This window comes from Cricetulus griseus, chromosome 4 (genome assembly GCF_003668045.3).
Source record: "Cricetulus griseus strain 17A/GY chromosome 4, alternate assembly CriGri-PICRH-1.0, whole genome shotgun sequence".
Lineage (NCBI taxonomy): Eukaryota > Metazoa > Chordata > Mammalia > Rodentia > Cricetidae > Cricetulus > Cricetulus griseus.
In genome coordinates, this window is record NC_048597.1 from 213,670,763 (window position 1) to 213,698,406 (window position 27,644).

The 27,644-nt window shown below is 39.7% G+C and overlaps 1 protein-coding gene across 4 annotated transcripts in view; it reads right to left on the reverse strand.

The window, feature by feature from the left end:
- Positions 1–24,922, reverse strand: part of Atp2c1 (ATPase secretory pathway Ca2+ transporting 1) — a 101,753-nt gene extending 76,831 nt beyond the window's left edge. Inside the window, exons 1-2 of one of the 4 annotated variants that reach the window (XM_027414359.2) lie at positions 24,675–24,922; positions 24,201–24,268 (exon numbers count right to left, since the gene is read on the reverse strand). In XM_027414359.2, coding sequence (XP_027270160.1) covers positions 24,201–24,206 — 6 coding nt within the window. In that variant the 5' untranslated portion in view covers positions 24,207–24,268; positions 24,675–24,922. Of the gene's footprint in view, positions 1–24,200; positions 24,390–24,674 lie in introns of all 4 variants that reach the window. The other 3 variants (XM_027414358.2, XM_027414360.2, XM_027414361.2) reach the window with 3 other exon arrangements.
- Positions 24,923–27,644: the final 2,722 nt, after the last annotated feature.

Below are 27,644 nucleotides of genomic sequence, written 5' to 3' on the forward strand. Positions count from 1 at the left end.
AATCTCTAGAACCACATGCTGGTGCACACTTGTAATCCCAGCCCTTCTGAGATGTAAGAAAGAAGCCATCCTTAACTAACTACATACAAAGTTTGAGGACAGCCAGTCTACATGAGATCCTGACTTAAAAAAACAAACAAAACAGTTGATTAAAGCCCAAAATGAAGGACACTAAATAATTCCATCTAGAAGTAATAATACATGAACACAATGCAGGTAGAATTTGTACTTTTGATACCTAGATGTAAGCAATACATACAGAAAAGCCCATACATTAGCATTAAAAGTAGTGAAATTTTGGTCCCCAAAATACCTAAACAATTCCCAAACTCCACCCCCACAAATTCCTTTCACTGATGTTGTGGTTGAGAAGGCAGTCACCCATGCTCACACTGTGCCACATTCCACTGCATGAGTATAGCAAGAGTCAAAGCAAACGTCATCAGAGCTTAAGACACCACAACACAGCAGGTTCCCCCAACTTCAAATATAGGGGCTCTGGCTCCAATAAAAAGCGCAATTTAAGCAAGGAGTTTCACAGCTTTAAAAGATGAAGAAGCGAATCCCTTCACTGTCCTCACCACTTACTAATAAGTAACAGCAGGCTTTATAAAGCACAGGTTACTGTACTGAGTCCTCAGCACTTCTGAACCAGCGGATCTCAGTGAGACCCAGAAGATGCATTTCTAACAAGGTTTAAGCAGTAGTGCTGCTTCTGGTCCAGGGACAATACCTGAGAACCACCTCACAGTCAAGGTCAGACCTAATCGACTTGAATTCATAATTACATGTCTGTTTATCTTCTGCATTCCTTTCCTCAGTGAAAAACTAGAAAATTTCCCTATTTTGGTTTCAACAGGAATAAAGTCAAACTGTTTAGAGCAAGTGTGTATCAGGGTATATGAGAAGTATTCAAATTCTAGGGAACACCAATACATACACCTCGTCCCATCCTAGACCTTCAGAAGGGCCTAACCATGTTTTTGCCATCTTAGTATCTTTGGAAAAGCTTTCATTTGTTCGTTTGTTTGTTTGTGCATCCCTAATGCAATTTCCCCTCCCTCTTCTCTTCCATGACTTTGCGCCCCTCCCCAAAATCATCTCCTCCTCAATTTCTATTCAGAAAAGGGCAGGCTTCCCAGGGATATCAACAAAACAAAGCATATCAAGTTGCAGTAAGTAAGACTAAGCGCCCCCCCCCCCCATATTAAGACTGGGCAAGGAAACCCAACAAGAGGAATAGGGATCCAAAAGGAAGCAAAAGAGTCAAAGACATTCCCTCCATGCTCCCAAGTTATACAACTGTCACATATATGGAGAGGGCCTAGACCAGTCCCATGCAGGTTCCCTGGAGGACTGTTCAGATTCTATGAACTCCTATGAGACAAGGTTAGTTCCTCCCTCTCTTCAGCAGTATGTTGGGAGCTTGGCCTAATACTGTCTGTGGGTCTTTGCATTTGTTTCCATCAACTGCTGGATGAAGCCTCTTTGATAACAATTGGGTTAGGTAACAATCTATGAGTATAGCAGAATACTGTTAGGCATTATTACATCGACATTTTTTTCTCTCCATTCCTGTTTGTTTCTATCCTAGGTCTCTGGGTCATCCATCCTCTACGTCCTGGTGCTCCAGGCAGTGTCAGTGGTGGGAACACTCTCATGGTATGGATCTAAAGCTGAACTAGACATTGTCTGGCCACTCCCACAATCTCTGTGCCACCCTCACCCCAGCACATCCCATATTTAGGACAGACTGTAGGTCGAAGGTTGGGGGGGGGAGGGTCATTTCAGAGTGAGGTAGAAACCTGGTGCAAGGGAAACTCTACAAGAATGACCCCAGCTAAGACTCCAAGCAATAAGGGATAAGTAGACTCAACTGGCCATCTCCACAGGCAAGACTTCCAGTGGAGGACTGGGATACCAACTCAGTCATACAACCTTGAGTTTTTTAATAACTTTTCTTAACAACCCAGCCACACACTTAAGAACCTTAAGTTCTTAGCAACATCAAAACTACTAATGGGGGGAAGGGGGGTCAGAAGGCTTTCCTGTCTTAATAGGCAATTACACAGCAAACAGAAAGCAAATATTATCCTGAAAGTAACCTGCACCTTTTAAATGATCTTGATCTTCCACTGGAAGCACAAAAGATGAAAACTGATCTGAAAAATACCCTCCATCGCCTATGAATTATGAATCCCACTGAAAGAGCTGAGAAAAAGGTTTGTAGCCACCAAACACTATTTCACTGGCAAATGCAGCTATGCAAACAAAAAGCCAAGTCTCATCTGAGGTTCTTCAAGGATTACACCCTAGCAAAGGACTAACAGTGGTCAGCAAGTACCTCAGAATGGCCAGTCTCCTTAGCTTAGGATCTCTGTTTCAGCCCTACCAATGAGGAAATGCTAGCGTGGCACGGCAAAAGCAATATGAATACATTCTTATGAAATAATGCACAGGTGAAGGAGGCTAAAGGCCACTTGTGCCTAGAAACTGGTAGATACCAAATATTCAGGAACATCCACAAATGCTTCTATAATATTCAAGCTGACAGATGGCCTGCCAACTGTACTTACCAAAATTACCAACATAAAAATTCTGTCTTACAGTCTAAAGGGCAGGATGGAATGTGTTGATTCTCAAACTAGGTGTAGATCAATGCTTCTTAACTTTGGCTGCACACTAAAATTCAGAAGTTATTTTATTATCAGAAGTTAGTTTATTGTTATTTTTTCTTTTCTATGGTCAGAAATCAAAATGCACATGCCATCCTGGGGAACAAACTAAACTTTCCAAACAACAAGGTCAGCCAAGTACAGGTTGTGGGAAATTCCACAGAATAATGTGTTGTCAACAAATAAACTGTTAGGAAAAGGAGAAACTGTTTCAAACTATAAGATATTTAAAATATATGTCAAAGAGGTTGGGGGTAGGGGGACTCAAACCTCAATTCAAGCTCTGAAACAATGCCTTATGTCCTTTTACCTTGAAGAGGTTCATTTTTTAGTTAAAGCAAGCAGATATTTTTATGGAATAGTCCCATTTTATATACCAGGATTTAGATTTTTCTCATTGATTCAGGTAATGCATTCTGAAGGGAAGGAAACACCAGTAAAGAAATGGTGTATCCTTCTCAGTGCATACTAGCAAGCACAAGATGCTTTCTATGGAATAAACTGTGTTCCTTTGCACCTGCAAAATTCCTATGCTGAAACCTTAATTCCCAATGTGACTGATGATGGTATTTTAATGTCACTGTATTAGAAAATGGGTCATTACAGAGGTGACGGTAGTTATACAAAGAAAGAAAGCAGAAGCTTTCTCTCTGTGTATGAGCACACAGAAGACAAGGTCATGGAAGACACAGAAAGAAAGTAGTTAGTTGTCTTTGGCAAAGAGAGACCTCACCAGAAGCCTGTGCTGTACCCATTAACTTTGGACTTAAGCACACAGCAGCTCCATCATACTAATACAATGTGATTGTCCTGCTAATGGTGATGTGAATTTTGATCACTTTACTGAAATGGTTACTTGTGAGGTTAGGATTTTAGGTTATCAATATAATTCATACATCTCATGTACTTAGTAACTTTGAAACTATGTAAAATATAAGTATTTTATCATACTTAGCTCAATGGACACTTCTTTCCAGTAGCACTACTATAAATTATGCTGTTTACATAAATTACATGGACTCCTTGGGTTCCTTTCCTATTTCTGTGTGCGACTTTAAACGCACACATAGCCCCAATATATGCCATGGACCTCCTATTAGTCTATGTACATAGTCTATAATACATCACACAATCATTCTATTGCTCAAAATGTCCCAATTGTAGCCCACAGGAAGCACTGAATAGACTGGCTTTTAAGTTCTTCTGACCTATGCTCACCATTTTTTGAGTACTTCCTTATTTTCTAGCACAAGATGTTCCCAGATTAACTTTGTATTTTCTTAGCCACAGCACTGAACTTAATTGTTTCTCAAGCAAGCTTTGGTTCTTTTTATTGAAAAGTAACATTCAGAAGTATTATGAATTCTAGGGCACCACAACAGAGTGTTAAGGAATTTTATTTACACACACACACACACACACACACACAGCATCTTGGCTAATCTTGAATACATGAAAGCATAACTCACTTCTCTGTGAGAAGTGCTGTATCCCCACCTCCATTCTTTCAATCTCTCTACAGCCAATCTGTTTCTAACACATCCTTTTTCTGTTTTCTTCTGCACATGGTCCTTCGGTACATGGTTCCTTATTTCCTCCTCTTTGATTTAGGGTAACATTGAATGCAGGTACCTTCTTTTTACTTGACAGTACACACCCAACATCACTCAACTATTCAGAAAGCTCCCTTATTCTTACTGCTTCGAGTTTCTAAACAACCATAGTTTTTTTTTTCAACAATTGCAAACAATAAAACATACATTTCATGTTGAAGGCCTGACTTCAAGAAAACTTCCTCGATGAAAAACAAAAGACAAAGGGAGATGCCCTCTGTGGAGTTTGTTGAATAGGGCCGAATTCTCTACCGGGACACACACATACCAGCACATGTATGGGGTCAGAGGACAACCATTCGTTCTCTCCTTCAGACATCTGTTCTCCTGTGGCCTTGTCATTGAGGTGGGCTACTAGACTAACTAAAAGCTAAAACATGGAATCTCTTTGTAATTTCGACTTGTATTTCTTTGAGTGAATCTGAATCATTTCTCTTACATGTAGAGTTGATTTTAGTATTTTACAGGAATTATTGTTTATGTATTTTGAACATTTATCAGGTTTTTTCAATTGTTAAAAAAGTGTTTTACATATTAGATATCTTAGCCTCAATCTAATGCAGACATTTTTCTGACAGTTTTACTGCCTTTGTTTTACATTACAGAATTTCCATTTTTATATAACAAAATTTAGCAATCCTCTCTCATACTTGAGTTTCAAATTTTGAGTCATTCTTAAGAATGACAAGTATTTTAAGAAAGAACTCTAAGGCCTAATTCTATTAACCATATGGTACTCAATAATTAAAATAATTCTATCAACCTTATGGCATTCAGTAATTAAGCACATGATGACAAAACTGCACAATGCTTCACTTACGTCCCGAGTTTAAGACCAGCCTGGCCAATAGAACATGACACTTTGTGTCAAAAAAGAATCAAATAACAACATAAGGATGAACAGGATAATCATATATATATATATGTATATGTATATATATATATATATATGTAGTTCTATATATATATATATGTAGTTCTGTTTCTAGGTATAAACCAATACAGTTAAAAAGACCCAGATACTTGGGCTCTAAGGTCCATTTCAGCATTTCTCTAAAAGCCAAAAAGTGGAAATAACCCTCTCTGTCCACAGGTGAATGAATAAACACAATGTGGTATATAACAGTATTCCATTCATAAAACAGATATAAATCTTAACACAGCATAACATAAATGAACTCTGAAAGCATACTAGGTGAACTAAAATAAGCCACACACAAAGGAATTATATATTAATCCCACTGACGTTAACTAGAAAACACATTAGTAGTAACCAGGACAGAGGACTACATAGTTAAAGAGTTTCTCTTTAGGGTGATTAAAAAGTTAGCCACATATTACAACTTTATCTGTCCCCTCTATTCCAACTTATCAACCAATTCTTGCTTGCTTTGTTATCAAATAAAAAAGATTAAAATAGTAAATACTGTTACTACTAAAATCCCACCAACCTTCCTTTCTACACATCCAGTGCATTACACAACCAATGTTTCACATGGTGGCAACATCTTTTATCTGAAGCATTCCATCTCTTTAACCCTAGAATTAATATTGGCAATTTCACTACACTGATATATAGAACTATTCCTTGCTCTTCTCTTTGACAAACATAGTATATTTCTTACCCTATTATGAAATACAGTACATAAAAAACAGAATCACTGACCCTTATAAAATTTAGCTCAATTTGCTACATTACTTCTGAATATAACAAAAATTTCCACATATACTCTTCAATAAAAGTCTCTCCTAGTATAATGTTAAGTTTGAACCTTTTTCTTCAATGCAATAAGAAAGCAACTATACACATTCTACTGTCAGAGTTCATCTAACACCAAAACTTATAAAATGCAGCAAAAGTAGTATTAAAAGAAGATGGATGGTAATAAATACATTTAAAAGGGGGGAAAATGTGTCAAACAACCATACTTAATACTTTAAGAAAACAGAAAAAACAAGAGTTGAGAATATAGCTTGGTTGGTGAATACCTATCCAGTGTACACAAACCCCCAGTATACACAAAACCACATTCAAGGTCATCCCTAACTACACAGAAAGATCAAGGCCAGCCTGGGTAACAGGAGACCTTTGTGTAAGAGAACAGCAAGAATAAGAACAAGAACTACGAGGACAAGGGAAAGAGAAGAAGGGGAGGGAGAGGAGAAGTATAAAGGGAAGGAAGAAGAGGGTGGTAAGGGGAGGAAGGGGAGAGTCCAAAGATTAGAACAGAAACAAATGAAATAAAAATGGATAGTATCAACTAAGAAGTTGCATTTTTAAAAGTTAAAACTGAAACACCCTTTACTAGACTAACAGAAAAAGACTAAATGAAAGAACCATTATAATAACTCAGAGTACTACTATCAACAACTGTCCACTAAAAACTGAATAACGCAGAAGAAATGGGTAAATTAAAATACAATATGGCCCAGAAATAAGTCTGTGCATATACTATAATTGGATCTTCAACAAGGATTCAAAAATGTACAGTAGGAAGGATGTTAGGAAAACTATTAATCTTCAGTGCAAGAGTATAAATCCATTCCTCATCTTCTACCATACAAATATTACATAAATGGAATTCCAACCCAAACTTAAGATCTGAAACTGTAAAACTCTTAGAAGAAAACAGAGGGAAAACTTGACAATTCATGCACTAAACATCAAAAACAAAAGCAACAAAAAATAAACAAGTAGGACTTTATCAAACTAAAACGCAAAATCTGTAATCACAGAGAAGGAAAAATTTCAGAATAAAAAGAGCATATGGTACAGGAGAAAATGTTTGCTAGCAGTGAATATGCAGCAGGTTAACCTATAAAACACATTAAGAACTCTTAATGGGTATAAAACCTAGTTAACTCCATTAGAAAATAAGCTAAGCATATAAACAAATATTTCTTCACAGAATACAAATGAACGGACAATAAGCATATGAATATGCTCAATATCATTAACAATTAGGAAACTGCTTCAAAACCTCATTGAGCTATCTCACACCTATAAAATTATAAAACAACAAAGTACAACTTCAGTGCCAGTGAACCCTTGAACACTGATGGTTTTATCGTTTAAATATGAAATGTCTGCCACAAGTTCATGTGTTGAATGGTTGATCCTTTGGAGGAAGGTTCCGAAAACTTTGGGACATACAGTCTAGTTGGAAGGCATAGAGCACTGAAGACATGCCTCTGAAAACTGTGTCTGATCCCATTCTGGTGCTCTCTATCTCTCCCTCCCTCTCTCTCCCTCTCCTCCTCTCTTCCCTCCCCCCCACCCCGTGTCTCTCTCTCTTCTCCCTCTCCATCTCTCAGGAAGACATGGTACTAGAGCTGAGAGCTCACATCTGATCCCCAAGTTGATACAGAGAAAGACTGTACCTGGTATGAACTTTTGAAACCTCAAACCCCACCCCAGTGACACATCCACTCCAGTAAGGCCATGCTTCTCAAGCAGTTCTATTAATTGAAGATCAAGTATTCAAATATATGAGCCTATGAGGGCCATTTTTTTCATTCTCATTCAAACCACCACAGATATGATACAAAACAGCACAGTGACTATGGAAAAGTATGGCTGTTCTTCAAAATCTTAAAACGTAATTGCCAAGTGCTCCAGAAACAACTTCTTTTTTGAGTCATGATTAGAAAGAATTAAAATCAAGATCTCAAATACATTAGTACTCCAGTGTTTTAGCACTATTATATATTGTATTACGAATAATACAATAGGGACGGATGTAGAAACAACCTAAATATCCATCAACAAACTAAAAGACAAAATGTGATATATGCATATGGTAGAATGTTATTTGGTTTGGAAAAAGGAAACTCTCCAAAATATCATAACACAAACCCTAAGACCACTATAACATAGATGCACAAGACAAACACTGCAGGATGCTATTTACGTATAGGTGTCTAACTTAGTAGAATTCATAGGCTCAAAGAATGGAGTGGTGGATACAAGGGGCTAGGATAAAAGGGGTGAGAAACAAGGAATTACTAAATAGCACAAAGTTTCAACCTCACAAAATGTATCAAATTAAGAGTGTCTGTAATCAACAAATGTACACGTAAAAATCTGTTAACAAAGTGTGCCTTATAGTGTGTTCTTACCATGTGCAGGGTAGTTTTTTGTCAACTTGACACAATGGAGGGTAATTTAGGAAAGAGAACTCAATTGAGAAACATCCCCATGGGAATGGCCTGTAGGCAGGCCTGTGGGGGCATTCTCTTATAATAAAGGTGTGGGAGAGCCTTGCCCACTGTGGGAGGTTGCCAACCCTGAGCAGGTGATCCTGCAAAAAGAACAGGCTGAGCAAGTCAAGAGGAACAAGCCAGTAAGCGGCACTTCTCCCTGGTCTCTGCTTCAGTTCCTGCCTCCAGATTCCTTCTTCAGTTCCTTGCCCTGCCTTCCCTTGATGATGGACTATGTAAAGTATAAGCCAAAAAAAATCCTCTCATTCTATTTTGTTTCCTATTGTTTTGATAATAGAGCATACCACAAAAACATTTCAAGAAAAATTTGTGTAAGTAAAATTACACCTCTTGATCCCAAGTTTTAGCAGCTTTATAAAATATCAAAATAATGGAAAGGTGCTACATTTCAATTTCCAGCACAGAGGGCACTTAAAGCAAGATTCTGAAACCGACTGGTATTTGGGGCTGAATACAACTGTCAAGCATCTGTAATTCAACTAAACTATGTCTAACTTACACAAAGCCAACAAACGAATTCCAAGATGCTCACGTTATTAGTTTGGGGGAAAATACTCTTTACTCAGTAAGTTTACTCTTTGTAGAATCCATCCACTGTGCTTTTTTTTTTTTTTTTTTGCCTATCAATGGCTGACGTTGGCCACTTGAAGGGTACAATCCCAGAAATAAACTGGATCATTACATATCAACAAAAGATGTGTGTAGAAAAGCCAGTCACCAACATGAATAAAGGCAGGCAAGAGTAAAATAATGACAATAAAGCAGGCAAGAAAACACCAGACATGTTTTTATAGGCAATAAAAAAAAATAGCCTGGGAGTGTGCAGTCAGGTTACAAAGAAAACAAGCTAGAACAAACAGCTCTCTTCTTACTGACCAGTCAGCCTGAATTTTACCTGGTAACCAGCTATTTCCCTCTCAAGCAAAGGAAACTGGTATTGCATTTTCTGGCACACTATGTTTCTGAGTTTATTTTTGGTTGTTGGTTTTATTTGTTTGTTTGTTTGTTTTGGTGGCAGATTAGTGAGATAAGGTCTTCTCACTATGTAGCCACAGCTGGCCTGGAACTAGCTATGTAGACCAGGATGGCCTCAAATTCTGCCTCCCAAAGCATCAAAGGTGTCTGCCACTATTTGAAAAGTCCTTAAAGAACTTGTAATATATAGGTGTTTCTATTATTCTGACTGTCCAAATTTTAAAAAAATAAAAAAGTCTTGGGTTGGAGGCATAGCTCAGTGGAAAAGTACATAACACACAGAAGAGCAGCAAAAGTGAGTGCAGAACAGAGTGAACGAGGGTGGGTGTGGACACAGTTCCTCACCTGTATTACTTCACATAATCCTGAGAAAACCCTATTTTTCCTATTTCATGGCTAGGGTAATTAAGAACAAAAGAATAATTTGCCCAGGATAAAGAGAAACTAACAAGACTAGTAAGTTGTATGGCCAGGAACTGAGCCATTATTTGACTCTCAGACAACGCTTAACTCCCACAGAGTGTATTCAAACTAATCAATCAAGTAACCCAAAAACTTCAAAAAGCAAATCATGCTCAGAACTAATTTAAGTATGATAAGACCAGCTTTAATTATAATCTGAAAACAAAATTTTCCTAAAAGCAAACCCAGAACCAGAGGGTTTTCACCCTCCCACCTTCTCTTTTTTTCCTAACACACACACTAAAATCCCTCTAATAAACTGAGAGGATGATTTCTGAAATTTATACAAAGTACACAGTGATCACTTACAAGCAGTATTCATCTCAGGACTCTACGATTGTACTGTCTGCCAACAAGACATTTTATCAACTCTGTCACACTGAAGCCCAAGGCCAACAACCAGGTAATTTCTGGTTAGGTGAGCCTGTAGTCCTAATAACTCAGTACACTAGGTGTCCTACTAGGTTACATCCTGTTTAATACTTTATTGACAACTCTAGATAAACAGTACTTATCCAAGATGACATCAATACAAGGCTTTATTGTGGAAATAAAACTCAAAGGAGCTTATCAGGATGCACCAATGTGTAGAAGCAATATACTTCTACTTCCTCTTTACAAAAGTAAATACCTATTTATTACCCACAACGTAAAAACCAACTACTAAGTACCAGATGGAATGACTCTGGAATAATAATTCAGAGATGAAGGTGAGCTGACTTTATCCACCACTTAAAATAAAAGGGCTGTGAAAGTCTCTCCTCAGTGTGACTTCAGTCCTAACAAGGCAAACACCACCCCTACAGTGTATCACCAAAGACACAGTTTTTCCAACAGGGGAGTAACAAGCTCAGGACACTTAACAATATTGTAAGAATGCCTTAAGGAGTCTATGTACATTGTAGGGCATGGGTGAAGCCTACTCCAAAACATAAACCATGGTAATATTTTTGGAAATATTTTAAAGAAGACTTGAAGGGGAACAAATTTAAAAGAAGAATATTAAGGGAAGAATCATGTTTGGCCTGGCAAAGAGATTTACAGACAGTGCCTGACCATTACCTAGATTCCAATAAGCTTTCTATAAAGAAAATACATGACAGAAACAGTCAAATACTGTAACAGGAAACATGTCGTGTGTAAGAGCAGAATGAATACAACCAACTCCAACAGTTGCCAGAAATTCCTTAGATGAACACTTGAACCACTTCATATGGGGTAGAAGTTGCCCCCCTTCTAATCCCAATCATTCTAGGATTAATCTGGCCAAGTGCAGGGAATTTCACTGCCGATGTGAGCCCATGATAAGGCCCGAGGTAACACAAGTTTCCAGCATTTGAGTGGGTGGCCTCCCTGAGGAGATGCTATGAAATACTTCCCTCCATACAGAGCCCCAACTTCCAGAGCATGGCCTCTAAGGAACTCACATTGAGCTAGTTCTTAGATGTTCTTCACAGAGGAACTGAATCTGGCAGTCAGGACAGCTATTGCTCAGTGACAAAGCACTTGTTCAGCATTCACAAGACTCTGGACTGGTGCCCTAGCACCACAGAAACAAAACCCTAGTATAATCACATCTAATAAATCAGGTTTTTTTTTTTTTCTCCCATGCTTACAATGAAATAAATAAAATGAAATAAAGAAGTCCTAAATACTATGAAATATTTGTACTTAAATACTCATTCTAATCCATTTGCAGTAGAGCAAATACAAATAACCAAAAAATAAATAAATGCATAAATAAATAAATGCATTTACCTCTGAAAACCAGCTGGGATTGTGCATAGGGGGTAAAAAATCTCATCTCTAAAGTATAGTACAACATTATTTTAATGGTGTTTTCTTACAACATTAAGTATTTTCTCATTAAAAAAAAGGGGGGGCAAATAATGAGAAAATAAGTTTGAGATAAATGTGGTACTGTTACGCATCTCAACCCTATGCCGTCTCTCCACACAGTGTCACCACCTTCAGTAGACATGATTAAATACTTCTGGTTCCTTTTTTATCATTATTACAAACAGAACCAAATAACTACAGTTGCTTTTTTTTTTTTTTAACTCAATTCATCTTGGATCACAGCTGCTGCAACAGCCATCCCAGTACAGAGCTATGCTGAAGATACTCCTGAAGAGACAATATTAATGTGTTTGTTATTCTGGTAATGCTAAACTGGCCTCTGAGGAACTGTGTCCAGCCTCTCCTACAATGTTCAGCAATCTGGCCAGGGCCAAGCACCACCACACTCCTAACTACTACCAATCAGATGGCTAGGAAATAAAATCATTATTAATGTGTAGGTGGTGGGAAGGGGTTCAGACAGGATCTGCTATGTAGCTCAGGCTGACAATGAACTGGAGAGCCTTCTGCCTCAGTTGCAAATGTGCCAACACCAGCTGGTACTTGTTCCAATGGGTCACTTCATCACCACTAGCACTGAAAACCTTTCTATGGCTCTTGTGATGGCCATCTGCAATCTTTCTGTGAAGTACTTCCTAGTGTCTTTTTTCTCTACAAGTTACTATTTCTTATGGTAACTTGTCTTCTGCAGGAAAGCAACCCTCTATAAATTATTCCAAGTATGTATATATTCATTTTGAGATTTCACATCATGCTTTTTTTTTTTTTAAGTTTTTACCATTCCAACTTCACATTCCCTCCCTAAGGTGAGCTAGCCATCTTTGTAACACTGGATAATTCATCAGCAAAGAGAAGAGGAATAAAACAGGATGAATATAAGCTCTTACACAGCCTCTTTATTCACTACCTAGAATAAGGTCATAAGCAAGTACCCCAAAAGCTGGAGAAACGGCTCAACAGTTTACACCACTTGCTGCTCTTGCAGAGGACCAGAGAGTTTGGATCCCAGCACTTGCATCGGGTGGCTCACAATTGTCTGTAACTCCAGCTCCAGGGAATTTGATCCCCACTTCTGGCCTCCTACGGAACCAGGCACGTATGTGCTACGCAGGCATATATGTAGGCACTCAAACATGCACACAAAACAAAAATAAACAAAAGCTTTTTTAATAGCTTTAATTTTTGTACCTATGTAGGAATACTGAAATCTCAATATAGGACAATTCACGGCAATATCTATAAAAATTCCAACTAACTCTTTTCCAGAAACAAACAAGCAGATTCCAAAACCCACAGAGAAATGCATGGGAACCAAAGCAGAATAAACAGTCTGGAAAAAAAAGTTGGTCTCATACTTCAGTTTCAGAATATACTACAAAACTACACAGTAGTCAAAATAGTGTGACGCTGGCATCGGCACAGACAGAGCCCCAAGCCAGAAGAGAAACGTCACTTATGGAAAACAGAGACAACTCAATGAAGAAATAGTCTTCTAAATGGATGGTACTAGATAATGATATTTCTGCAAAATAATACAGCTGGATTTTTATCTCAAAATTGATCAAGTTCGAGAGCTAAACTGTAAAATGCTAAGAATAAACATAAATCTTTTATCATGTTTAATCATCATGGTCTACAATCAAAGCACAAACCAAAACATAAATAATCACACTTTTAAAGCTTATGATAAATGCAAAGAAAATCACAACATCAAGAAACTAAAAAGAAGCCAGGCAGTAGTGGTGCATACCTTTAGTCCCAGCAGCACTCGAGAGGCAGAGGCAGGTGGATCTCTCTGAGTTCAAGACCAGCCTGGTCTATAAGAGCTAGTTCCAGGACAGCCTCCAAAGCCGCAGAGAAACCCTGTCTCGAAATCACCCCCGCCCCAAAAAAAAGAAAAAACAGAAACTAAAAAAGAAAGCCCACAGAACAGGGGAAATATATTTCTATCCAGAATCCAGGATATTTGTAAAGGGATATAAAAAACTTCCATTTATGAACCCTTAACTAAAAAACAAAAAGCAAATAAAAAAAATTATCAAGTGGTTAGAGACCTGAACCTTTTCATGTGGCCATAAGCATCATTAGTGACTGGGGAAACACACACCAAATGGACAACCACTCCATGCCCCCTGGAATGGCAATTTTAAAACAGAAGAGTAAAGTGTAGGAGAGGAAGTGAAGGAGTTATTTTGACGCCTATATTGCCAGAAAGAATGAAAATGATCAAACACTGCTGCAGTCCCTCAGTTAAACACAGTGTCACCATGTCTCAGCCATCCACTGCTGCCTATGCACCCAAAGAATGGAAAGCACACTCACAAGAAAGTGTATATATGAACAAACATTCACAGCAGTATTACTTATAACTGTCACAAAATAAAAACAGATCAATGTCCATCAAATGATGAATGAGTAAATATGATACACCCATATCTTAGAATATTATTCAGCCACAAACAAAAATAAAGTACTAATATATTCCAAAACATGGATTAAGCTGAAAGAAGCCAAACATATTGCTTGATTACATTTATACAAAATGCACAGAATAGGAAAACCCAAACACAGAAACTAGACTAGTGGTTGCTAGGAGCTGGGGAAAGGAAAGAACAGAAGTGAATGCTAATAGGGCAAAGATTTCTTTGGAGGGGTAACGCAAAAGGTCTGCAATCAAGACTACACAGGGAGCTTCCAATATGCTGAAGCACACTGTGTTACACTTCAAAACAGGATTTTATGGCATATGGACTGTATCTTTTTTAAAGTTTAAGGTCAAGTTTTACAAAACAAATCATGATTTACTACAGCAACAGAGAATAAGGACTCAGTCAGGTGACTCTGGGTCTAGAACATCCAGAGCAAAGAAGATTCATCTGGGAAACAACATCAAACACTAACAGTCATGGAACTCTAGCTGGTAACAAATTCCCCAGTGTGGAAGGAAGATGCAGACGGAGAGCTGTAACTAGGGAACCAAGCAAGCCAGCCCAGGGGAATCAAGGTTCTTGCACTCCAACTGCTACCAAACATAGCAGCAAATGCAACTCTACCCAACTGTAAGCAAATCTAGTCCTTATACAAGCAGCTCTCTACAACAAATAAATAGAAGAGAGATGTGGTCACCATTTACTCCAAATAGATCTAAAAATAATTAAGATCAAACAAGATGTGGGAGGAGGCTAAAAGAAAATACAAGTGGTAAGAAATTGAACCTAATCTGCATTGCACATGGAAACCCAAGTAGGAAGGGATGAAACCAAGCCAAGGATCTTTGGAAAGAAGAATCTCCCTACATGCTGTAAAGCTAATGAAAAATAGTGTGTTCTACTTTAAAGCTTATTTCCTGGACCAGTAAGATAGCTCAACAGATAAAGGCACTTGCCACACAAGCCTGGTGACCTGAACCCACATAAAGATAGGAGAACAAACTCCACAAAGTTGTCATCTAGCTTCCACATGTGTAACATGGCACGCACAACCAAATACTTACATCATTCATACACACTAATAACATTTTAATGTATTTCTTATGAGGAAATGATTGTGAATTAGGACTGAACAAGTCAACCAATTACTGTGGGTGAGACTTTTGAAAAAAGACATAAGGAGGAAAGAGTGGGGAGCAGAGGAAGCCTTGAATGAATGTGTAGAAAGTGAATAAAGTCCTGGGTGAATATGTCCCTTTGATATGGGAACAGCCAAATACAGATGTCTCAGACACATGGGAAATTAGCAAAATCACCCAACCCCAACATACCCAAGGTCAGGCTTACAAGTATAGCAAAGCCCTCCACTGGTCCAAGTGCAAATGTTGGCAGTGTATACAAACACTCAAAACCAGATTCTTCCTCCCAGATGTTTACATTCTAAGACTGCTCACCTATGGATACTAGTTAATCCACCACACCACACACCCCTCAGTGATATACATAATTAACGCTGAGGTTCCAGGTTGCTGTGTAGTTGGAGAGACTCCATATAAGGGTATGCACAGCCCACCTGACCCCAGTTTTTCTATATGTGTGTCTGTGTGTCTATCCTTTCCTCATTCCCTCAATACCCCTACTCAGGTTTCCAAGACCAACCAACACAGGATATAGTAAGATAGAGAGGTTTCAAGCCTGGCAGTGGTGGCGCACGCCTTTAATCCCAGCACTAGAGAGACAGGGGCAGGCAGATCTCTGTGAGTTCAAGGCCAGCCTGGTCTACAAAGCTACACAGAGAAACCATGGAGAGAGAGAGAGACAGAGAGAGAGAGAGAGAGAGAGAGAGAGAGAGAGAGAGAGGGAGGGGGGGGGAGGAAGGCTTTAACAAATATTAAGACTAGAATAAACTCTGTGGTTCCACAAGTTAAAACAGTAATCGATATCCAAGTGACAGATAAGGAAATAAAAACATGTAGATATACATGTTATTTGTGACCTGCTAACTCAATTCAACCAGACCTCAGGAGCACTGAGCTCACCCTCCATCCACATGCTCCCAGATCCCTTAAGAAAAAAATGGTATGAGTTCAATTCCCAGCACCCACATGGTGGCTCACAACCAACTATAACTGTAGGCTCATGAGTTCCAATGCCATCTTTCTGGTGTGCAAATACACATGTAGACAAAATAACTATAAACATAAAATATATAAATAACTTTTTTTTTGAAAAAGAGCCACAGGAACGAGGAAACTAGAAATCATTAAGCAAACATCACAGGAGTAACTTACCTCCAAGAAACAGCACAGATGGGAGAAGCCTAAGAAAATGAAGGCGAAGCACTAGGGGCTTGCAGATGCAAAGTGCTTCCCCACTAGAGGAAGTGATCACGATGAAGAGATTATTAGCTATTCGCTCACAAAGGTAAAAATAATATGCATTATGAACTGCAAAGGGGAAAGTGACTTTAAATGGAAAACCCTGGCAGACACTATCCTAATCAAGTGATCCAGTCATAAGACATACTAATTATGAGTGATCAATCATCCAGTGAACTCAAAATCAAGAGACAAAAACAAAAACAACTGACCATCACTCTTCAAGTGTCCAGGTCACATACAATGAGAAAAAAAAAAAAGATTTGAAAACATGACAGATGGGAGCAAACAAGAACAATGACAACTAGAAGCGAAGATGGATCCTCAATTGGGCTAGAAAAAGGATATCTTATAATTGTGAATTTCCTAGTTTTGATCATTACACTATGATTGTACACAGTGCAACCATAGAGAATTTAGGAAGTAGACACTTGGGAACTCTTTGGACTAGTACTGTACCTTTTATATAAGTCTAATGTTAACAAAACACTAAAAATTTAAGCAATTTTAGAAAAACTTTTCTTCAACAATTAGATTTACATCCAATAGTTAATCATACTTGAATTACATTGTTCTAAAGAAAGAATCTAGCATTTTTATCAAGTTGCAAGATGGGCATACATCATTAATGTCAGTTTATAACCAGTTACTGGAGGTGTCTGGTAGAGAGAAGATGTATGTCATGTTATTTTTCAAATCTGTGACTATTTTTTACTACCACACATTCTGCACTTGAAACCTTTGTTGCCACTCTCCCATCAACTGCAGAAACAAATGTTTTCTAGCAATATTTCTATACAATATTCACTTCATTAAGCAATCAATTGGTGACCTTAACTTTGTAGGCTATTGCAAACCAAACCCTTATGAAATCAGTCATTGTTGTGATACCGCTCGGCTTGCTGGCCAAATGTGTAGTTACAGGAACAATGGGGAGCTAAGTCATTAACAGTAGTTTACCAGCAGATATAACTGATTATTATCAAAAATAATCAACTCTGAGCACTACACACTTTAGTTGAAGGAAAGTGTTTTTGCTTACATTAAATACACACTAACTTCTAACCTCAAAGAGATGGTCAACTGGAATTTTTGTAAATGTGTCGAAGGGAAAAAGTATTACAGACCCTGGTAGTCTGGCATATTCACTAAGAAATAGGTCAGAGGGCTGGGAAAATGGCTCAGTGAGTAAAGTCCCTGCTATACTAGCATCCCCAGTACGCACGTGAAAAGCCAGGTGTGGCTGAGCACATCTCTAACCCTTGCACTGGTATGCGGCCAATGGGTAGATCCCTGGGGCTTACTGACCAGCCAGTCTAACAGATCTAAAAATCGAAGTTCTGAAGCAACAGATAATACGTGCAATGTATTTATGGTCTAAAAATAAAACTAAGAATTTAACCCCAGTGAGCAAAAGCTAAGACATTTAATCTACCTTTCAGTATTTTTGTCTACCATTAAGTTTTAAAATCCAAAAATCCAAACCAAAGCAGCAGCATAATTGATAAAACCACAAGAAAAGCACTAATCTATAAAAGCTACTAAAGGCTTCCTAGACATCCAACTTAGAACTAAAACAAATACTAAAGCCTTTGAATCCTAAGCTAAAGTATCAGTGGCCAAAAGTTTCCTCTTCCCTTTAAATAAATTAAAGGAAATCTGCATTTGCTTCGAAGCTTTTGGGTGCTGGGCACCTGTACACATGTGACCGTGACTCTATTGCTGACAAACCTCAGAGTAGTCACCACCTCTTTACAAAGCAGGAAACCAAGGCTCAGAAGTAGTAATTTTGTTGCCTTTCTCAACAGGTACCAACATTTGGGGCTAAACAACGCCTTGAAGGAAGAGGGATGAGGGATATGCTAACTTGTGTAGAGTACAGTGTTCATCCTTGGTGTGTACCCACTGGATGCCAACAGCACTGCTGCAGCTGTGACAACCAATAATGTCTCTAGACATAGCCAAATGTTCTCTGGAGTGTGAAATTACCCCCAGATGAAAGAACCACAGTGAAAGCCAACTTTTTCATTCAATCAACAATACATACGTGCCAGACCCTGCTCAAATTGAGTGAGAGACAACCTGAGGGTCTCTACCATTTTCAGCCTTGGTCTTCTAATGGAACTGGTATTAGATTTAAAACCTCTTTCCATACACAGCCCCATAAGACTCATTAAAAAAAAAAAAAATTCAGCAATAATCACATCTTTTTCTTGAGTGGAAAGGAAGCTAGAGTTCACACAGATCACAGGTACTAGTTTCTAGTTTCACAGCCAGGTATCAACTCTGGGTTAAGAGCAGCCCTCACAAGCATTAAGAAAAAGACTTAGAGGCACGGAAGAGATTAGTTTATAGTTTACATGCCTTTACAAAGTGCACCACATGCTATTTCTGGCACTCACGGCTTGAAAGGCTTTGCCTCCTCTGAGGAAATGTAGCGATGACACTCATAGAACAAGGAAGGTCTGACTCCCCAAGGCAGCCTGGGCCAAATATTTCCACTCCCACCTACATAGACACTCAGGTGAAGAAAAGCAAACATCTACTAAGGAAATGCTAACACAGCCAAGCAAAGTCTACTAGGACCACCGTACTCAAAGAGGGAAGGGAGGAAGGGGGTACATCATAACATACATGAATGAAATGACAATAGCAAAAGCTAAGTTTTGGAGGCTACACGTGAAAGGTGACAGGATGAGAGGAAATTCGGAACGTGTCATTAAGTTAACTTTGCCCTAAAACATCACTGCAGTGTTCCTTAGGAAAGTGTTCTCTTTCCTGATTGCGGACTGCTGGGGATCTGACCAGCCTGGCCCAAAGGCAATAAGCTGTTGAAGATACCACAGACAATGTTGAAAATCGTTCATATTCCACTTCAGCAGTTATTTCTGTTTTTCTGTAGAGGGCTGAACATGAAACAGTGTAACATTTATTGCAGTCTAATTCTACACGAATAAGTACAAATAACTTTTTACAAGGAAGTCACCAAGTCATTCTAAAAACTTCATGTTATCCTAGGAACAGGGACACACAACTTAAATCAGCACATTTACAAAATGACCTCATGTCAAAGCCAAAGGCTTTACTTAAGCAATTATAATTAACAGGTATAGTATATAAGTCCTTCTCCTAAATTCTCTACTTTCTGTAGCAGAAAAAGAAAACCAGAAGAGACGAATTAGACACCAATTGCAGCCACCCTGAGATAATGTTCCTGGCCCCTTTAATCACTGTCCAAACACTAAACTTTTCACATTTCAGATTTCTTCCAAATGCATCACAAGTTTAGCCCAAGGAACCTAAATCAACACCATCTGAGTAAATACTTATATACTAAAATTTATGTTCTTGTCTGGCAACTTAAAGCCAGAAAACAAAAAATAAGTAACAAATTTATACAAATTAGTAAGTGAATATAAACCCTAGCCACTAAAATTCATAAAGAAATGTATCAACTTAATCTAATATGATAGAGAAATGATTTCTTGTGTGAAATTATGGCACTAGCCTGACAGCTCACTAACCAGTTTTACTTTTACCAACATTTATCCGCAGGAAAAGCAGAAAGAACCTTGTCACAATGGATGCCTGAAATTATTATAAAAAGACTATCTTTTAACAAGGTAAACTCAGGACTCTCTTGAACTAATCGTAAGGTATCTTTAAGATACTACCTGTAATAAAGGTGAAATGTAAAAGTAACTCCAACTTACTTTACCAGCAAGATAAGGTATTCTTGCCACCTGTAAAACAAAACCCAACCTTGTAAACACATCCTGGTTAAGTAAGTTCTCCAAAGAGAACCAGCTTTGGGCCTCAGGAGTGTGTCCTCCAGATAACTATTTTGTTTCATAATGTTTCAATTAACAGAGATAGATTCTGTTGACATTAAATGGTCAGAATATGAAGACAAATCAGGGCTCAGAAGATATTTTAGTTCATATAGTACCTATTTCACAAGCTTGAGAACATACAAGAATACTAAGATAAATCAAGTATTTAGGATTCAACTGTCAAAGGCTATTGCTAGTCTGGTAAGATAGCTCCGTTGGTAAAGACACTTGCCAACAAGCCTGACAACCTAAATTTAATCCATAGAACCCACATGATGGAGATAAACAACTCCCAAATTGCCCTCTAACCTGCACACACATACTGAAGCGCGCGCGCGCGCGCACACAGCTTTAAAAAATTCTTTGAGACACACTCTTGGTTTCAGGCCTTTTTCAAGTACAATTAAGAATATCTTAGAGACAACACTGCATAAAATAAACTACATTTTTCACACCTAGTGACTTAGGATACTTTTATAAGTTAGAATAAAACTAAAGTGGTTTCTTTTCCTACTGCTCTTTCTAACCGAGAGACCCTTCAGCTGTCCTAACAAAGTACTTTCTTGAAACATTCCAAGATGATTAACTATTTGAAACTGAGTGATAAACTACTTTGAAAAGTATAAATACAAATGACATCAAAAATATAGGTTATTTCCTATCTGGATGTAGCATTTCCTGAAACCCTGAAGATTATTACAGTTCTATTCAAGAGTGAAAGACACATTTAAACAGCATTAAGAGACTTTAAACAGCCAGCTCTTTAGAAAAGGCCAAATTTGTTAAAAAAAAAAAAAGAAAAAAAAAAGACTAAAGCAGTTAAAACAGGAAGGAAAAAAATGATGTGCAAAACCCTCCAGCTAGAAATGTCTTCGCTAATAAGCCACCCTTTAAACTATCAACAACTTTTAAAAAGTTAAAAAGTTGTATTCATGAAGCATCGAGGAGACTATGGCTAAAAGTAATAGCTTTCCTGACAAAGTTTAAGTGGGCCTGGGGGAAAAGTCTAGAAGAATCAAAATCTAGTGCCAAGGAAAATACCTCTACTGTTGAAGTTTGAAGTAAATGGATAAAGCCATTTCCTCCTGTAAACATGACTGCTAAGAATTCTTTCCAGGCAGATGCTCTAGAGAGCCACTATCAGATAACCCTACACAGTTCATGCCTAACAGTGAAATTTATCTGTCTACCTACTGGCAAACTCTTCCTGGACAACAGTAGCATGGCTTAATCACTCATTAAAGCTGTGTCAACCATTCCTCCGGCTTCACTCACTATACCAACCCTCCAAGACAGCAATATGCCATTCACAGACAATTAAACTTAGAATCTGAGACAGCTCAGAAGTACAGTGTCAGATCTAGGAAGAGGAGGGATACTACCTCCCTCCTACTACAGAAAATCACTTAAACCCACCCCACATTGAACTAGTAACTTCATCCTGATCATTTTGGTCATGACTATTCCCAGTTCCAATAATGAACTGTCATGACATTAACGAAAGATGACATAATAGCATGTATGCATCAAACTGAGCTATCCTATTTACAATTAACATTTATTATCTATTATATGCTGGATGCTATTTGGAGCACTTACAACAACAACCTCATGAGGTAGCTACCATTACCCTTAGTTTTACACATGAAGAAATGAGAGCACAAAAAGCTTGAATAATCTGCAGCAGGGAAAATAATATGGAGATGCAGTATTCACAGTGAGACGCCTAATTCTACAAGCCATGCTCTTAAATTCCAGCATTTCCCTCTCTCAAAAGAACGTCTGCAGTGTTTCTCATCATCTCAACTTTGTGAGCTGCACATTTTCAATCCCAATTTATAGATGAAACTTGGCAAGGTGAAATACAGTTTTGCATTAGGGCAAGAATTTGGTATTTTGCATCCACACTTCTAAGCTGTTAATAATCAGGTCAGAAGAAGGTACAAGCTATAAATGAAAAGAAATACAAATCCATCTTAAGATAGTCAATTGCTCTTGAAGACTCTAGGCTATCTACAAGTTTTTCTTTAAAAAAAATTGAAATAGAAAAAAAAACATGTTAAGGGATTAGCATAGTAAGACATTAACAAAAGTAGTCTCTTCATGGTCAAAATAATGGGGCAGAAAACCCCTCAAGTTTTAAGACACTATAATTAATCTTCTACTAAGAAGCCACATCATCCTTGTGTGACCATAAAATACAGGCACACTCCTATCTAACAACCACCCCTCCTTCCTCAGCTGATGAGTGCTAGCTAGTTTTATTACTCATGCTCTGATTCCTAAGGCACCAAGACAGAAAACCAACAGCCAGCTATCCACCTACTCCAGGCTACCCTCCTAAATCTGGTAACACTCTGAAAACAGCTCACAGATGTACATTAACTTTGAGATTTTACTTACAGAGATTTATAAATAGAAACTACTACATGAATGGACTTAATATTGTTTTAAGAAAAACAAATCTGCCTTTCTTAAATCTATAAGAGAGGAAAGTGGCTTAGGAAAACAATTTTCCATACCACCAGAAAAAAAAAAAAAATACAACTGCTTTCTTCAAGACCCAATTAGTTTAACTCCTCCGCAGTTACACACTTCCGTTTGTCAGAAAATGCCTTCCACCAATTATCCATCTAGAATGAAACTCGTCAAGACCATGCCTCTCTTTTCCTACAGATGCCACAGTTCTGCAATAGCACAACAGATTACCGCATCCACCAAAAAACACCTATTTTAAAATTTCAAGTCCTACTTAGCCAATCAAGCCTACATCCTCAACAATGGGAAAACAGTCTAACTGCAGCCCGTGTACCAGATAAAGATTTTAAAACCAAAAGATTCAAGGAGTGTGGGGGGGAGCAACCATTTATCCAGTATCTTGTCTAGCTTCTTGCAGTCTAGTCAAAAAACGAAGGGCTAAAGAAAAGAGATGAACACACACAAGCCAGAAGTAGGTCCAAACAATAAACATGGTTGGTTCAAGAGGGAAGAAAAATCATTTATTTAGTTATTTGATAATTTTTAAAACCATCAGTGGCATATATGAAAAGCATTGTTTTAATGAGGCCAAAGTAGTTGAGTAACATGTAACAACTGAATGTGTCCAAACACAATGTGTAATAGGGACAAACAGGTTCCATCCATGGTCAGTCTGCTGAAGATGTTTTGAAATAGGGCGGAACTTTAACAAGGGAAATTGTCTCGGAAGATCTCATTAAACTCAAGGTTTTGTTTCTTGTTTTGTTTTTTTTTCTATGAATTTAAAAAAAAAGCTTTTTTCCAAAGCTAGAATTTATCTTAAAAATCTTTTTATAACTGAATTCAGTCACCCGTCTTTAACAAAGCCTACTATGCAAATATACAGAGATAAGATCCATTGCCTTCTCTTCCCATTTCCACTTTCCATCCTCTGATTCCTTTTAAAGAGCTGTGAGGACGTGCACAGATGCTATCGCAAATGAAAACTTCCGTTCCATTCCCTATGCTAAAGAAAATAATAATTTCCCAGAAAAGCAGAACCAGGCTGTCACCCGCACAACCTTAATCCCCGCAATACCCATGTTACCAAAATAAAAGCTGCATGCCCTTAGGGAAGCAATCCTCGGACATTTCACATGCAAAGGGAGAAGAAAAAAAAAAATCAACGAAATAAAATCATGAAAATAAAAAGGTGAAAAAAGACAGACAACTTAAAAAGCAAACCACCACACCCTCAACTCTGCGTTGCAAAACCCATCTTGCCAGGGGCCTTTACCTTCATCTTCCATCGAAACTGCACTCGGGTTGATGGCTACAAAGTCTTTAGTGTCAGCCACGGCCACACTGGGAATAGAGAGGAGAGGAGGAGGAGGACAAGGAAGAGAAGACCCCGGAATCCCAGGCTGTCACCCCCGCTCCCGGCCACGCGTCCCACGGCTGCTCCCACCACCCCTAGCAGCAGCATCTGCAAGAGAAACCAGGAGAAGCGGAGCTGACGAGAGGGGAGAGGAGCGGGGCGACCCCCGCCCACCCCCCACCCCCCGCGCCGCCCGCAGCGCCAGCGCCAGCGCCTCACACCAGCCGGGCGGCGCCCGAGAGGCGCCCTCCGGGCAAGAAGCGTTCCCCCGGACACCCCCTTCCCTCCGGACCTGGAAGTTTCTGGAAATAGGGGCAGGAGCGGATCCCCGGAATCCTCCCCGACACCCTAGACGTCCCCCCCCCACGCCCCGTCCAGGCTACGAGGACTCACTCGCCGGGCTGCGGGGGCGCCCCACGCGCCTCGGGCGAACGGGCGCTGCTGGCGGCGCCCACAGCGCCACACGGAGCCCAGCCGCGCGTCCTAGGGAGAACGGAGATCGAGCAGGACCGCGGCGGGGAGGGGAGACGAGGAGCGGCGAGGGGCCCGTCAAGCTCGGCCCGTCGGCTCCGCGCGTCTCCGCGCACGGCCGAGCAGCTCTGCTCCCGCCTCCGCCTCCTGCGCTCCGCCCCCCCGCCGCCCGCCGCCCGCGCGCCCTGCACTACCCGGCCCGCCCCCACCGAGCTTTGTCGCTACCACTTCCGCCGGGAGAGGCGCGCGCGCAGGCGCACTCCGGCTCGCTGCTCGGGCGAGCGGAAGTGCGGTGAGGCCGAGCCTGCGGGCCGTCGTGGACGTTGTCCGCGGATGGAGAGGCTTTGTGGGAGAGGGCGCGGTGCCCGCGGCTCCTCCCGAGCTCTTGGAATAAGGTGTGCCCGCTTACTAAACGCGGCCATCCCCCTCTGCGGCCACACATCCCCCTCGTGGGATCGAGACATAGGGACAGACACGGTCATGGCCGTGTCCCCCAGTCGCCGGGGCATTCTATACACAGCCCTGGAAGTCTCTCCCGTCCCGCGGCCGTCACAATCTCCTCGGACGACGCGGTGAGAAGCTGGTGTTCCTGTCAGCGGCCTTCCTCGCGTCTTACCCTCCCTTGCAAAGACCTGCTCTGGCTGCTCCTCTGCTCTTGCGAGAGGGCCAGTCATCATGGAGCCAGTTTCCAAAATTCTGCCCGGGTCAGGAGGGTGCTCCGCAGCCCGTGTGTCATGAAAGGGCGAGGTTCAGAATGACCGCTCGAGTGTGTGCAACCAGAATAGCTAGAATAGCAACTAGCCCTGCCATCGAAGATGAAGAACCGGTATTACCTTGGCCGCTCTCGTTCTCCAAGTCAGCCTTTCGCTTAGCACCTCACACAAGCAAGCCCCCTAGTAAGTGGTTTTTGATGAATAATTGCTAAGCTTGGAGAGCACAGGTAGCAACTGAACCAATGTCTCACCTATATCCACTAGAGGGCAGAGCTACACCTGTGGCCAGCTCTTGAGCATCCTCCAAAGACCTCACCCACCCACCCAGTCTACTCCAAAGAAAAAGCCCCTACGTGGTACAAGCGTTTTTCTCCCACCATTAAATAGGCATTACAAAGTTGCTCTTTTATATTGGGGCCTGTAACGTGCTTCCCACCACATGTTCAGTATAATGAACCAAGTTGTCTGTCTTCCCTAAATTTAGGATCAGAAATTCTGAACAGCCTTGAAATTCACACACACACACACACACACACACACACACACACACACACACACCCCTTTTATTTTGAAAAATGACCTTTTCCCAGGCATAGTGGTTCATGGGCACAAGTTCAAAGCCAGGCTAATCTAGAAATTATAATAACTCTTCTCATTGACACTTTGATTTGCATGCTTAATTATGTTTGTATGCCCAGTGGTATAAGCTTGTGGTTTCTATAAAAAATTTGTTGTCTTATGCTCAGTTTTAAAATCAGTCTGTAACATTTATTAGTACTTATAGCACCTTAATGCTGTAACATTCATAATTTTAAAATGCAGATTACATGATATAAACACTTAAATTCATATATGGGAAAAGTAATTTCATTATTGTGCTGGGTTTTTTTGTCAACTTGACACAGCTAGTGTCACCTGATAAGATGGAACCTCAACTGAGAAAATATTTCTATCAGTGTGCCCTATAGGCTAGTCTGTGGAACACTTTCTTAATTGATTGGTTTGGGAGTGCCTGGGTTACTATGGAGAGAGCCACCCATGGGCAAATGGCTCTGGGTTATCAAAAATGGCAAGCTAAGTGAGCCATAAGAAGCAAGCCATTTAGCAGTGTTCCTCCATGAGCTCTGCTTCAGTTTCTGCTCCTGCCTTGGCTTCCCTCAGTGATGACTGTGATTGGGACTCAGTGATAGACTGTGATTGAGAAGTGTGTGTGTGTGTGTGTGTGTGTGTGTGTGTGTGTGTGTGTGTGTGTGTGTGTGTTTTGTGCTTGAGATGAAACATAGGGTTGCTTGCACTGCTATGCAAGTACCTTAGTACTAAGCTGCATTTACATACCCAGACCTGAAACATTTTATCCGAAGCAACTGAACCCATAATTACCCCCAAATATTTACAGACAGTAGCTTACACTAAAGTTTTACTAAAATGTGAAAGCCATTATCCTGTTACTAAGCCAAAAAAAATGGTTAAGGCCAATACTGCCAAAGAATTGCTATATGTTTCAGTTTTTAATTCACTGACAGTCATCTCTCAAATGCTAAAGGTGGCGGCAGCAAGCGCCTGGAAATAATTGATTCAACTTTTTAGCTTATCCTTGAGTTTCGTCCACATATCTCTACAGAATGGATTTTCTATTCTGTACCAGATCACTACCCCCAAAACTAGCCAACATCAGTAACATCGACTTCTACTTCCTATGATTGAAAGTTAGCATTTCTTATGTATATGCATATAATTTATATATTAAAGCTTTCAGTAATAAAGCCAGAGCAGCGGGTAGCAGACTTCAGAAATGCTCTCTTCTTTCATTTCCTCCTCAGAGCATGCTGGCCCCTTCTGTGAGGTGTTGTATAGCCATTCCCACCTCAGCAAGTGATAAAGAGACTAAAATACAGTGAACTGTAAATGTAAAATGCATGCACATATACAAGTACTCTTTTTTCCCCTTACATAATAAAATTGTTGAAAGGGACTGAAAAAAAAAAATGAAGACAATATATAAAGTACAAGCATTGCCACAGTGTAAGCTTGTTACATGAAAAAACAAGCTGCCCAGCTATAATGACACTGATGGCCATGTAATATAATATGTCCAAGTTTCCTTGCAGTCAACTCTTGTGGAATATTACTTTAACTATGTAAAGACATGATACATTTGTTTATGTTGCAGAATATTACT